This window comes from Macaca thibetana, chromosome 3 (genome assembly GCF_024542745.1).
Source record: "Macaca thibetana thibetana isolate TM-01 chromosome 3, ASM2454274v1, whole genome shotgun sequence".
In the NCBI taxonomy this organism is placed as follows: domain Eukaryota; kingdom Metazoa; phylum Chordata; class Mammalia; order Primates; family Cercopithecidae; genus Macaca; species Macaca thibetana.
Window position 1 is genome coordinate 4,688,336 of NC_065580.1, and position 15,190 is coordinate 4,703,525.

A 15,190-nucleotide genomic window follows, 5' to 3' on the forward strand; every position below is an offset into this window, starting at 1 on the left:
GACTTCTACAATCTCCTATCAAATTACATTTTTTCCCTTTTTAAGAGTTAATGCCTTTGAGAAAAGACAAATTTTATCTCTTTGTTGTGATTGAACTGATGGGTTGGTGTTCCTTGGTCAAGGGCAGCTCTCAACTTCCTCACTTCCTCCTGTCACCCTGTGATTTTGATCAGTTACATATGCTTTTCAAAACCTCTGTAATCAGTTTTAGCATTAGAGACATGATCATAATAGCTAAAATATTAATAGTTTCACGGCCTCTATGCTCTTGTTTTTTTTCAAACCAATTCAAGGCAGTGGAATTAGTACATAACCAAGAAAATGCGATTGTACTATGGGGAGAAATAAGACTATTTTCATTTGTAAGATAGATGACAGCCTATCCAATACAATTCTACGTGAGCTCTTAGATACGATCATTTTTTGTGCTATTTTAGGAAAAAGGAGCTTTACAAATGCAGGCTTAGGTAATCAGCTTAAAGAGGCAGAAGAAAATGGTGACTTGAAAACGGCAACCATGTCATCTGACCTTCAAACCCGAGGGACTTTCTGCACGTGGCAATACGGTCTCTTAAAAAATGCTGCACAGAATGGACAAATATAATCCAGTTTTAGTCAAACGCAAGGCTAGAGGTGGAAAACCTGAGGGATCATATTATCCACATCCTTTACTACATGGCTGGGCTGCTGCCTGCAGCCTGACAGCTGGAGGTGCCGTGCAAGGCCAGCTCGACAGTGAGAACCAGGGTGGGAGCCCTCATCTTAGAAATAGTGTTCAGGGCCGTTTTCTCTGCACTGTCCTTCCCGTTCACAGAAACCCGGCAGTTTTGCCAATTTGAGAAGGAATCCATGAAGACAGCTGATAGAAACTGAGAGGGCTGCAATGGCCATGGGGGATTTTGCATGTTGATGGGATTGGCCTGGCTCCATCAGGGCCAGCAAACCTACAGCTTAAAAACCCTTCCACAGAGGCCAGGTGCGGTAGCTCATGCCTGTAATGCCAGCACTTTGGGAGGCCGAGGTGAGTGGATCGCCTGAGGTTAGGAGTTCGAGACCAGCCTGGCCAACATAGTGAAACCCTGTCTCTACTAAAAATACAAAAATTAGTCGGGTGTGGTGGCGCACGCCTGTAATCCCAGCTACCGGGGAGGCTGAGGCAGGAGAATCGCTTGAACACAGGATGTGGAGGTTGCAGTGAGATGAGATCGCACCATTGCACCCTGGCCTGGGCAATAAGAGCGAAACTCTGTCTCAAAAAAACAAACAACAACAACAAAAAACCCTCCACAGAAAGAAGTCTGAGTTCCCAGAGCATCTTTTGATGACAAAACCATTTGGATCATTCTCATTTGCAGTCCTTTTAATGAAGTTGATCTCTTTGAGCTCACGATTCATCTGGAGTCCACAGACACAGCTACAGTTAGGCACCACTTCAACCATGTCAGATGTAGGAACCAAGCACACGCTGTTCCAATTTTAGGAGAATTTGCTATCTAAAATGAAATGACCCTTTTACATATCCAGACACCCTGGTGTATTTGTCCAGATTTTAATTTACACACACACACACACATACACACACACAACACCATATACAGGCTGAGTACAGTGAGACCCATTCAGCTTAGAAAATGGAAACTTCCTCAAAACCCAAATACAGTTACCGAACTTGATTGGCTTACCAGCTGTTGGCCTTTAGGGCCCCATCCTGCATACTGAAGTTTTGCATTGCTGACTTCTGGTGGGTCCAGACTTTGAGGATCCCTGAAAATGGAACAAACAAACAAAAACAAAGCAAAATGTTGGGAACCAAGAATTTAAGCTGCTGCAATTTTATCCCCTACCTATAACTTAACTCCTTTCTCCTTCCATGCTATCCATTTCAAGAGCTTGTCTCTTGTGTTACTAAGTAATATGTCTCATTTAGTCTCTATTAGGTTTCTTCAGATATATATAATTTATATGAAGCTCAAATAGGTCTATCATTGCTTAACCCAAATAGTAAATACTCATTAAGAGAGAACATGCAGTGAGGTCTCTGGATCAACTTCTTAACTCTCCAGAACAGTCAGAGTTAAAAATTAAAATGCAGAGCCATGCAGTGATCTGTCTCCACAATTTGTGTCTCCATCTTTGGTTCTCCTAGAAGGTAATTTTTTCTAGGTATCACGCAGGTCGTTATGACCTTACAAACCTGGTGGCATCAGGTTTTGTGTTGGTTTGTGTTGACAGATACAAGCCGAGAGAGAGAGGGAGGAAGGGGATAAATTGAAAGATGTATTTCCTTTCAAACCTCACTTACATTTTTTATCCTTAATGTACTGATTAAATACCAATACCACCACAACAAAAACCTGCCTAAGTACTTAAAGGTTATAGTGAATAAAGGTCATGGTGGCAAAAATGAAAAGAGCTAACACTTTTATAAGTATTAAATATTTCAGTATATTTTGTAGCTACTGTTGTCTCCAACATGCAGAAAAGATTCATTTTCGTGTTTCTTTTGGATGACACCCCTTCACGTGAAGAATGGTATCTGTGTTCTGCTGAGTCTGCTGGGCTCTGTCAGGTAAGCACCCCATCACTTAGCTATAATATTTCTTATGTGGGGCCGGGCACAGTGGCTCATGCCTGTAATCCCAGCACTTTGGGAGACCAAGGCAGGTGGATCACAAGGTCAGGAGATCGAGACCATCCTGGCTAACATGGTGAAACCCAGTCTCTACTACAAATACAAAAAATTAGCCAGGCATGGTGGTGGGTGCCTGTAGTCCCAGTTACTCGGGAGGCTGAGGCAGGAGGAGAATGGCGTGAACCCGGGAGGCAGAGCTTGCAGTGAGCAGAGACTGTGCCACTGCACTGTAGCCTGGGCAACAGAGCAAAACTCTGTCTCAAAAAAAAAAATTTTATATATATATATATATATATATATATATATATATATATATATATATATATTTTCTTATGCAGAAGACATAGCTGGGAATGCACCCACTCATCTGTAGAGGGAAATGGTTGAATGGCCTTTGGAAAGGGAGGATGCTGCATTTTAGGGGTTGCATGAACAAAGGAGATGAGGCAGGAAGGGAAGGAAGGTGAAGGGCTAAGGACATGGTGGACTGGAATCAATAGAAAATACAAAAAGCAACGGCTGAATAAAACTACCAGGAAAAACAAGGAATACATTTAGATTAAAGAGAGATGGGGGAGGCTAGAGAGTCCAGAATGCCCCAGGTAGTTTTAAATGAAGTGTCTGGGTTTGGAGAAGCCAGGAAGCCTGAGGGTAGAGCAGCGATGCCAATTCAGAGAAGACATTGCAGCTTAGAAACCAGCTAGGAAGGCAGCTACCCAGCGATCAGAAGATGCAAGCAAGTCCTAATATTGCAGGTTCTGTTAATAGATGAGTTTCTAACATTTGCATGGTTTTGTTTTGCTTTGTTTTGTTTTGAGAAGGAGTCTTGCTCTAACGCTCAGTCTGGAGTGCAGTGGCAGGACCTTGGCTCACTGCAACTTCTGCCTCCCAGGTTCAAGTGATTCTCCTGCCTCAGCCTCCCGAGTAGCTGGGATTACAGGCACCTGCCACAACGCCTGGCTAATTTTTGTATTTTCAGTAGAAACAGGGTTTCACCATGTTGGCCAGGCTGGAAACTCCTGACCTCAGGCAATCCGTCCTCGTTGGCCTCCCAAAGTGCTAGAATTACAGGCGTGAGCCACTGCGCCCCACCAACATTTGTATGTTTTGATGTTTCAAAGTATTCTCATAAGCATAGGTTAGTTCCTCTTGAACCCTGGTGAACAGTTTGATCAACATAAAAAAAATGAGTGATAGTACTGGATTAACCCATAGAATAAAATAAATACCCATGAGTCTTTACTGATATAAATAAATAAATCAAATCATCAAATTTACAGTGGAAACCTGGCAGACAGCCACTTAAGCAAGTGACCAAGGCCAACATCATCGAAGCCCCCTTGGATACAATGCACTGGGAAGGACAAATAATCATTTATGTGATTTTTTTTTTTTTCACCCAAAATGCAGAACCTTACTCCAATCATGAGAAAACACTGGGAAAAACCCAAACTGAGGGACACTCCAACATAACTGACCAGACCTCCTCAAAAGTGCAAGGTCGTGAAAGACAAGAAGAAACTGAGGAAATGTTACAGACTGGAGGGTGCTAAGAAGAAAGAACATCTCAAGGCAGCGTGGGGTCCTGGGACAGAGAAAAGACACTGGTAGAAAAATTGGTAGAATTCAAATAAGGCCTGTCGATGAGTTAACAATATGGCACCCATGTTGATTTCCTATTCTTGATCATTATACTAAAGTTATAAAATATGCTATTGCTAGGAGGGGTGACATGAGAAATACAGGATTGTTTTTGCACTATTTTTGCAACCTTTCTATGTCTACAATTATTCAAAATAAAAAGCTTTAAAAAAAGAATTTCATAGCTTATATCTCATTGGCTATAAAAATTGTCCTAAATAGAAATGAAAAGTCAGATAATTTCCCTTCCAACATACTGTGATCTTGATTTTAATAACTGAAAAAAAAAATTCCATACGTAGCATAGCACAGGCCCTCAATATGTGCCTATGAACAAACAAATAAATTAGTAAATAAAGGTAGGTTCTAGAGGTGGCTCTCAGCAAAGATCCTTTTGCAAGTTTAGAGACAAGCCTAACAAATTCACTTTACCTGTGTTTATTTGGAATTTTCTAAGCACAGAGGACAGAGTGGGGGATCAGAAAGACTTAAACTCCATTGCCTTACTTAATATTGAAATTCAGTTTGTTAGATTGTGATTTCCAGTAGGTGTCTAAGATATTCAGAAACAGCAGGAGATTAACTTTTCTTTGATATGACAGATGTAAATTCCCTTAAATGCTAACTGGAAATAATATGGAGTGCCTTGCAAGACTGCATGAACACTAGGGCCAATACGCCATGTGATTCACTAATTCCCATTTTATTACCTGTGCTCACCTGTGCTCAAGGAGTCCTTTACTTCTTCCATAAGCTAAGATGCATTTCCCTTCCCTCACCACCAACACTTTACAGGAGTTTCCACAGAACCACCCTAGGAATCAAAAGGTTTGCACCCTAGTCCCAACCTTACGATGTATGGATCCCACGGCCTTCAGCAACTCTCTGTGTCTTATTTTCTCCTATGGGGACAATAGCTACCCTCCTCCTACAGAATGGTCGTGAAATTCAAGAGAAACAATGGCTATTAATTTATAAACTCTAGCATAGTCCAAAGAGGTAATTATTTTCTTTTTGCTAGCTAGTGACTCTCTCAACCTCTCCATCTTTCTCAGTCTCTATAAGTTAAACAAACGACTCCAAGATACCAGAAGTGAGTTGCGGCAATCTGTCTTCAAAAACACCAGGATGCCCCTCATGGGCAGGAAGCTGTGAAGTCATGGAAAGAATTCCAAGAAGCTCTAAATTTAATTCTGAATCCTGCCACTAGGAGCAAAGGGCTTGGGGCAAGAGAGTAACTGGATCCAAGTTTGTTTCCCTGTATAAAATGAGAATAATCATGTTTGCCTCATAGGGTTGGAATCAATAATCTGTTGTATGTGAAAATAGGTAGCACAGAACTTCCTAGCAGATATTCCATAAATGCTGGTTTATTCATTGATAAACTGGTAAATAATTTGACCATGCAATATAATACACACAACACATATATGTGAATGTGTAGATGTATATGTGTGTTCCCTTAACCCTTCACTTAATTAGAAAGGATCGATGGTTGATTATTGATAAAATGTTATTACAACAACTATGGGTAATTTCTTTTAAAGGCCCAGTAATATGTCAGATATTGGGACAAATTTACTCCATGGAACTCTGTAGCAAAAAACAAATGGGCTCAATCCCTGTGTCAGGTGGGAGACCGGGTTTAGGGTCTCAATCCTCAATCATATTCTCCACATCTGTTCCTATGAAAGGAACTTACATTTTTGCATTGGAATTCGATTTCCTGCAGGGTATCAGATACTTTTCCTTTCAAGTTAAAAGAGGATTTGAGAGTGATTTTTCCAACTTCTTCTCCACTGTGGGAATTCCCTTTTTGATGAGCCACTTGGTGGTCGTTCATCCTCTGCTCCGATCCCCTACTGAATTGCTTTCCTCACACAACTCCTTCTCTGCCCAGACTAGCAAATGCCCAACTTGGGTTTTATGCTGAATCTACCTCCTCCACATCAACACCTCGACCTTTGAGAATGACAAATGCAATGTCTCCAACCTCAGCTGGCCACTAACCATTCCCATCATTACAACCACCCAGAGGTGTGAGACACGTCTGTCCTCAATGCCAATTCCAATCTTTCCTGCTCTCCTCACATCCCTCTTGTACCTACTGCCTCCTTACTCTAAAGGGACAAGGAGGTGTGGGGCACACAGAGGGGCACTGAAGGCTCTCCCTCCCACACCCACTCCCACTCCCTCTCCCTTTTGCCTACAGGGCTTCCCTCTCCATCAGCCTCACTCTCAGCCTTTGCGTCTGGGAGGCTCCAGCTTGGCCCAGATTCCCTGTTTCCCTGCAGAAAGACGTGCTTCCTCCTGAACACACTGAAGTACCTGTTGCTCCTCCCTCCTCTCAGTCTCCAGTGACCAGGCATCCCCTTCCCGTCTCGGCCAGCACTTCCTCCTGTACCTCCTTTTTTGTTCCAGCCTAGAACTATCAAATACTTTCCTTTCCATTTACCTTCCTGGTAAACTTTTATTATTTATTACTATTTTCTAATTAATAAGCTTAATTTTTTTAAGAGCAGTTTCACGTTTAGAGAAAAACTGAACAGAACTACAGAGAACTCCCATATCCTTCTTCTTCCCCTGCCCTCAGTTTTCCAAATTACAAACATCTTGCATGAGTGTGGTGCATTTGGTACAGTTGGTAAACCAATATTGAAACGTCATTTTTAACTAAGTCCCATAGTTGACATTAGGGTTCACCCTTTGCCTGTGTGTTCTCTGGGTTGTGACAAATCCATCTGTCTTGCACCTGATCAAACAGACATCTTTTGGGTCTCTGCACCTCTGTGTGCTCTGCCTATTCATCCTTCTCCCCCTACCAAACCCTGGCAAGCACAGCTCTGCTTACGGCCCCCGTAAGTCTGCCTTTTCCTGAACGTCACATAGCCGGAATCATACAAAGTACAGCCTTTCAGGTTGGTGTTTTTCACTGAGAATCTGTGCTTTTGGCTCCTGCAAGTTTCTCCACGGAGGATAGACTTTTACGCTGCTTCAGCCTCTGGGATTTTGCTCCACCAGTCTCCTTCCTTTCCCTAAAGCTGTTCTCCCAAAGGAAATGCAGACAACCAGGACCTCCTCCCAGGCAGTTTCTCCACCCACCTCTGAGCACCTCCTCCCAGGCAGCCTCTCCACCCAGCTATGAGCACCTCCTCCCACGCAGCCTCCCCACCCCCCGCAGCCTCTCCACCCACCCATGAGCACCTCCTCCCAGGCAGCCTCTCCACCCACCCATGAGCACCTCCCCCCCGCAGCCTCTCCACCCACCCATGAGCACCTCCCCCCCTGCAGCCTCTCCACCCACCCATGAGCACCTCCCCCCCATGCAGCCTCTCCACCCACCATGAGCACCTCCCCCCCTGCAGCCTCTCCACCCACCCATGAGCACCTCCCCCCCTGCAGCCTCTCCACCCACCCATGAGCACCTCCCCCCACAGCCTCTCCACCCACCCATGAGCACCTCCCCCCCCATGCAGCCTCTCCACCCACCCATGAGCACCTCCCCCCCAGCCTCTCACCCACCCATGAGCACCTCCCCCCCCATGCAGCCTCTCCACCCACCCATGAGCACCTCCCCCCCCACAGCCTCTCCACCCACCCATGAGCACCTCCCCCCCGCGCAGCCTCTCCACCCACCCATGAGCACCTCCCCCCCTGCAGCCTCTCCACCCACCCATGAGCACCTCCCCCCCTGCAGCCTCTCCACCCACCCATGAGCACCTCCCCCCCCACAGCCTCTCCACCCACCATGAGCACCTCCCCCCACAGCCTCTCCACCCACCCATGAGCACCTCCCCCCCCCATGCAGCCTCTCCACCCACCCATGAGCACCTCCCCCCACAGCCTCTCCACCCACCCATGAGCACCTCCCCCCACAGCCTCTCCACCCACCCATGAGCACCTCCCCCCCCATGCAGCCTCTCCACCCACCCATGAGCACCTCCCCCCGCAGCCTCTCCACCCACCCATGAGCACCTCCCCCCCCATGCAGCCTCTCCACCCACCCATGAGCACCTCCCCCCCCATGCAGCCTCTCCACCCACCTCCACCTCCCCCCACAGCCTCTCCACCCACCTCTGAGCACTCCTCCCACGCAGCCTCCCCACCCACCCATGAGCACCTCCTCCCCCCCAGCCTCTCCACCCACCTCTGAGCACCCTCCCCCCGCAGCCTCTCCACCCACCCATGAGCACCTCCCCACCCCCACAGCCTCTCCACCCACCTCTGAAGCACCTCCCCCCCCACAGCCTCTCCACCCACCTCTGAGCACCTCCCCCCACAGCCTCTCCACCCACCTCTGAGCACCTCCTCCCACGCAGCCTCTCCACCCACCCATGAGCACCTCCTCCCCACGCAGCCCTCTCCCCACAGCCACTCCACCCACCTCTGAGCACCTCCTCCCACGCAGCCTCTCCACCCACCCATAAGCACCTCCTCCCACGCAGCCTCTCCACCCATCATCAGTCCAACCCCTACCGGTCTTGGTCCAACCCAGTGACTGGTCCAAATCCGAGGGCCACTTTCTGACCTCCCCTGTCCCTATCCCACTGCAATATGGCTTCCATCCATTTCGAAACTAAAATTGCTTCTCTTAAGATCTTCTGTGTCCATCGAGGTGCCAAAGACCGTGGCCTCCCCGTCCTGGGCCTGAGTGGTCTCTCCCTGCCCACGGTTCCGCCGCTGCTTCTCTGTCTCGATGTTCAGGACCGCCCGTTGTCCCAGCTCTCCCCTCACCTCCCTCTCTGGTCCTCGTCTCCTGTGGGATCTTCTCTGACCACCCTTTAAAAGTCAGTGTCCTGGGCATGACTGCCGCCCCGCTCCTCTCTTCCACACCCTTCTCTGTCACTGTCATTTCAACTGTGTCCACGTCTCTGGCCTCCAGAACTGCGAGGGGCAATTTCTGTTGTTTTAAGCCACGAAGTTTGTGGCGATTTCTCACCGCAGCCATAGGAAGCGAATGTCCCTTCATTTCCCGGTTCCACCAAGGCCCAAAGCGACTTGCTCAGGGCCAGGTAACTGACCAGCATCTGTGTGAACATTTAATCAAAGGGGGAAATATCTCCAACTGCCTGAAGGGACAAAGTGGAGACCCTCAGAGGGCAAGGCAGAGGCAAACACTGGGGAGCTGACCTGACCTGCTGCCCTGTCCACCCCACGGGATTCGGGCCCCAGCCAGCTTCCTGCAGAAGTGCCTGGCCCCACCTCGCACATGGAGGCCACGGCAGCACACTCGGCTTAAGCCCCAATTCCCCGCATCAAATGATTTTCCAGCATGTCCTGGATTCTTCTGAAATTCTTAGAGGTGTGTGTGAGAGAGAGGAAGACAGGCAGAGAGAAAGAGAATGCAGGAAGGTGTACAGTGATTTATTTGGGGGCTACTTAGTGGCCCTCCTTCATTTTTCTTTCTTTCTTCTTATTTATTCATTTATTTTAACGAACTCCTGGCAGGCTCGGTGATGGATCATCTCCTGGGTAGAGATGGATTAAAGAAATGATGCAGGAAGAATAAAGTGATCTGGACTTAACTATATTTTAAAATAATCACACAATCCATTCCGATTTTGCTTATTTGAGCAATAAACAAAACAGGGCATAAATCATGTTGAAATTTGAAGAGTAAATTAGTGCTGCAAAGTTTACTCATTTATCTTCCTAAATGATTTTGAGGGACTGAAAAGCTTCTGAACAACAACAGCATTTGGGAGTTAAGGGGCAAAGCTAACAATTGCTTTTCTGGATCCTAACATTTTATGACCAAAGGCACCAAAACATAGCATTCTCAGTGTCTAATCCTACGTGTTTTCTGAGTCTTCCTATGCACTTAGCATGGTGGGTAATATAAAAATGTATGATACACTTGCAGTTCTAAAAGGGAACCTGACACATGGTAGATGCTCAATAAATATTAATTGAATAATTAATTAATGGATGGGTGGATTAATAAGTAGGTCTAGTGTAATCTCCAATCACTGAATGGCTAGGGTCAGTAATACCTTAAACTCATGCAGCACTGAAATATTCATAGTACCATTTTTTGTGTGTATCTAAATGACACAGTTAAATTTTTGAGGGCAGGAATCCTCATGGGCATAAATGCTTCCTTAGGGGCCAATGTTTGAGCACATACCCCATTAGTAATTTTAAAATTTCTCCACACACTCTGTGGTGTATCTGAAGTTCCTTTCCTAATGAAACACTTGGGCCAGGCACGGTGCCTCATGCCTGTAATCCCAGCACTTTGGGAGGCCAAGGCAGGAGGATCAGAAGGGTCAGGAGTTTGAGACCAGCCTGACCAACATGGTGGAACCCCGTCTCTACTAAAAATACAAAAATTAGCTGGGTGTGGGCACCTGTAATCCCAACTACTCAGGAGGCTGAGGCAGGAGAATCGCTTGAACCTGGGAGGGGGAGGTTGCAGTGAGCAGAGATCGTGCCACTGCGCTCCAGCCTGGAAAACAAAAAAAAAGATTTGCATATAGATGTTTTCAAGCAGGGATGCTCCACTCACTAAAGACTGATCAGGGTGGCCTGTTCTAAAATATTAGTGACAGCTTCCCTCTCTAATTCAGAGGGACACTTTTAACATATATGATCACAAATAAGAGCACAGTCATCCCTTGGTATCTGTGAAGATTGGTTCTGGGACACCTCTGCAGATACCAAAATCCACAGATATTCAAGTCCTTGATATAAAATGTGTGGTGTTTGCATATAAAGTAAGCACATCCTCCAGTATTCTTTAAATCACCTCTAGACTACTTATAATCCCTAATTCAATATAAGTGCGAATATAAATAGCTGTGATACTGTATCATTTAGGGAATAATGACAAGGAAAAAAGTCTGTACAAATTCAGTACAGATGCAACCATCCATTTCTTTTCTTCAAGTATTTGATCCAAGGGAGGTTGCTTGAATCCGCAGATGCAGAACCCTTGGATATGGAGGACTGACAGTAGTAAATACAGTCACATGGAAATGGAATCTTTGTAATAAAAGGGAGCTTGTGTCTTCTCTGTCACCGTAAACCTAATATCAAGACCAGTGCTCAACAAACTCTGCAAAATGAAGACATGAGAGGGAAACAGAGGTGAGTTTTGGCGGGGGGTTGTTAAACACTAAAGCATAATTTGGGGGTGGGGGTGAAATGTTCTAAAATGGAATGAGATGATGCTTGTGCCACTTTGTGAATAAACTAAAAAAAAAGGTTTATTTTCTATCTATCAATCATATCTCAGCCAATCAGTCTATCTATCATCTATCAATCAATCAGTCTATTATCTATCATCTATCCATTAATGGATTGATCTATTATCTCTATCTATCTATCATTTATCTATCTACCTATTTATCTATCATCCATGGATTGATCTATCTATTATCTATCTAGCTATATGTCTGTCATCTATCCATCTACCTATCTATCACTCATCTATCTATCATTTATCTATCAGTCAATCTATCAATCTGCCTATCTATTTTGAGAGACAAGGTCTCACTATGTCGCTGGAGTAGACTGGCACAGTCATAGCTCTCTGCAGCCTCAACCTCCTGGTCTCAAGCCATCCTCCTACCTTGGCCTCCCAAGCTGCTGGGACTTCAGTCTTGTGCCACCATGCCAAGCTCTGTTTACCTTCTTAAAGCTTTCACCTTACATCATATGCATTAAAAACAAGCTTTTGGTCACCTCAAGGGCTTTTTCCTCCTGCCTTTCAGTAAAATCCCATTACAGAACAAAAAAAGTTGCCAAGAGGAAATCTGCTATTTCTTTTTGGCCTGTGGCAAGAGCAGTGAGACCCCAGCCTGTGAGACAGGGGAACACTGGAGTTTATGAAGGACAAAGAGAAGCCCTTTAAAGAATGAATAGACATGAACGAAGCCAGTTCTAACAGGTGCTCCCTCCTCTCTTCCAACTCAGAGCGTTCTTTCAGCCTCTTTCCCATGTTTTCCACTTTCTCAACCAGTTCACTGGCATCAGCTCTGACTCAGGGAGTTTCTGACTCAGGGAGTTTGCCCTCATTGGCCTCGAGAACAAATTGCTCAAACACTCAACTCAAGATGTAGTTTCAGTAAACATAAGTGGTGTGAAAAACATGCAGAAGACTGAGAACCAAGCTGCGTCTGGGTCTCAGTGAGCTGCACTCTGACGCAGCGGGTTCTCACAGCGCTCAGTACGAACAGCGGGGACACAGAAGGGACAGGCTGCACGCGCAGCAGCTTCATGCAGCCTGAGGACCTAACAACATACACATGCATGTTCTAGCATGTTCAACACACATGCAGGGAGGTGCGCCGTGGGCTCTGTCAGCGTGGTCCCTGATGAACTCTCCCTTCTCCCAGAGAGCTGCGTCTATTATCCGAGGACACTAATGAGGCTCTCCACAGAATTATTTTAAACCAATCTGTGTATATTGATCACACACACACAAAAACACAGACTTAGTGATAATGAATTAGACTAAAGAAAAACACAGAGAAGCCAGTCAACACTAAATCTCCAACAGCTCAGGTAGGAGAAAAAAAAGTAATGAATTAGAAAGCACAATAAGAATGAACAGTATAGGGAAAAAAATGCCTTTGGAGCAAAAGTGATTTAGATGCCACGTCTAATAAGCAGAGCAGGGCGCAGGCGAGGATGCGTTCCAGTGGCTCTGCCTTGCTCCGGCATCCTGGTGCCGGGCATAATCACCAGCTGATGTGTTGGGAGCCTGTGGAGGAGCTCTCTTTTTCATTGTAAGATTCTACTACTAATTCTCAGGACATTATCCTGATCATGCCATCTCCTCTTCCACGCACTACAGATTTCAACCTTTTCTGTCCTTCCTTTAAATTCCTAAGGCATATCTGAGACTTTCATGTTGATCTTATCTAATCTGGGGGCTTATGATTAGAAAAAGGCCTGAAACCATCTTGTTATTCGGAGTACGGCTTTCTATGAGGGTGCTCTGGGAAAAGGTTTCCAATTCTTGGAGAGAACCGACCAGCATGCTGGGGCTGTGGGGGTGCAGACCGCAGCTGGAGGAAGCCTCGGTGCGGGGGGGTGAGGTTGGCCCGGGATTTCCTTTGTGACTTTCAGTTTAGCCATCTCATCCTTTCCCTTTAGGCTGCCCATCTGTAAACTGGGACGGCGGAAACCAGAGTCGTGCTGAGAATGAGTAATGTTGCCAAAGCAATTTGGAGACAGGGCTCAGTCCTTCTAGACTGTGTTAGAAGCAGCAGCCGATCCTCAGCCATGCTAATTTGGGCAAAAGACCTGACACAATTAGGGCCCTGCAGCACTGCAAAGGATTCTTCTCCTGACTCAGTTGACCCTAGCTCCGGCGTGGTGCTCATATCATTCACAGCCAACACTGCTTGGGGTTTAGTTTAGCCTATGGAAGGGGAGGTCTCATCGCGGTAGGGTGCAGAGAAACTGGGGAGTGAACTGCAACTAGGAAAAAGGGGAATAGATTTTTCACAGGCTGCAGATATAGTTGATTTAAAACTATACTCATGCAACCCCAGGACATTGCATTGTACAGTTCTTATATAGTTTAATAGGAGCACAAAGGGAATTTATTCATTCTCTAATGAATGTGGTTTCTGTAACCATATAGGAAATTCCTTGACAATCAGAATGGTTTCCTTCTCCCCGACCCCTCAAATCCACAGTACCTAGTGCAGTGCTAGTACCTAGTGCAGTGCTAGTACCTAGTACAGTGCTAGTACCTAGTGCAGTACTAGAACCTAGTACTAGACTGGAACCTAGTGCAGTACTGGCACCCATGAAGTCATAAGTGCATACATTAATACTGCCTGAGAGCGCCTCTTAGCATTTCGAAAAACCAATAGAAATGTACCTTCGGGCAATGGTGTGGTGAATCAGTTAGGATGTATGCAGAGATGTAAGAAACTGACCTTCACATGAGAAACTGGGACCTTGGTTGTCTAAATTTTCTGTGCTAATGAAAAGGTTAATTGTAGACAGTTCTCATCCTTCCAACCTCCCCCTACCAGGTAGGACTGCCTTCATGCATCCAGTTGGATGTAGAAAAGACAGCTGCTACAGGCCAGGGTTGAATTAATTTCTAGTCTGGACCAGCAGAAACATGAATTTTGTGTGGTTTCTTTTTAACCCAAGTGCTGTGGCCACAGTGGCAGGCTGCATGTCAGCACTGCCCTTGGGCGTCTGATATCCTGATAACACTGTGCTATGGCTGAGCTGAGGGTCCTGGGAAGTCAGAGAGCTCGACTCAATAAACAACTGTGTCTTCTCCTCTGAGTGCTGTGCTGTTGGGTTTGCCAGCCCTCACTTGGGAATTAAGGCCTTCTCAGTAAGGACACACCACGGCTTATCTTCTTTTGTAGGACCCAAATGTCAGAAGTTAGGCCACGTCACCAGGATGTCCAAGTGCAGATGGCTCTGTGCTCTTTTTCAAAGCCTTTAGGCAACAGACAGACCCAGCCCAGAAGCAAGCTACTGGGATACGCACAGTTTTTTGTGTTTTTTTTCTTTTTTTCTTTTCTTTTTCTTTCCCCTCCCTCCCTCCCTCCCTCCCTCCCTCCCTCCCTCCCTCCCTTCCTTCCTTCCCTCCTTCCTTCCTTCCTTCCTTCCTTCCTTTGTTGCCCAGGCTGGAGTGCAATGGTACAATCAGAGCTCACTGCAACTTTGACCTCCTGGTGGGCTCACATGATTCTCCCACTTCAGCATCCCAAGTTGCTGGGATCACAGGCACGTGCCACCATTTCTGACTAATTTTTTAATTTGTATTTTTGTAGAGATGGGGGGCTTGCTATGTTGCCCAGGATAGTCTCGAACTCCTGGGTTCAAGAGATCCTCCCACCTTGACCCCTCCAAATGCTGGGATTATAGGCATGAATGGCTGCGCAGGCCAACAGTTTTGAATCTGTTTTATTTCTTTTGTTCTTCCTTAGGAGG

The 15,190-nt window shown here is 46.1% G+C and overlaps 1 protein-coding gene across 4 annotated transcripts in view; it reads right to left on the minus strand.

Moving 5' to 3' along the window:
• The window catches only part of DPP6 (dipeptidyl peptidase like 6), a 1,147,427-nt gene that overhangs the window by 229,747 nt on the left and 902,490 nt on the right, over positions 1-15,190 (minus strand). For all 4 annotated transcript variants that reach the window (XM_050785804.1, XM_050785807.1, XM_050785803.1 and 1 more), the window contains exon 7: positions 1,683-1,764. In XM_050785804.1, the coding sequence (XP_050641761.1) occupies positions 1,683-1,764 (82 nt within the window). The remainder of the gene's footprint in view (positions 1-1,682; positions 1,765-15,190) is intronic.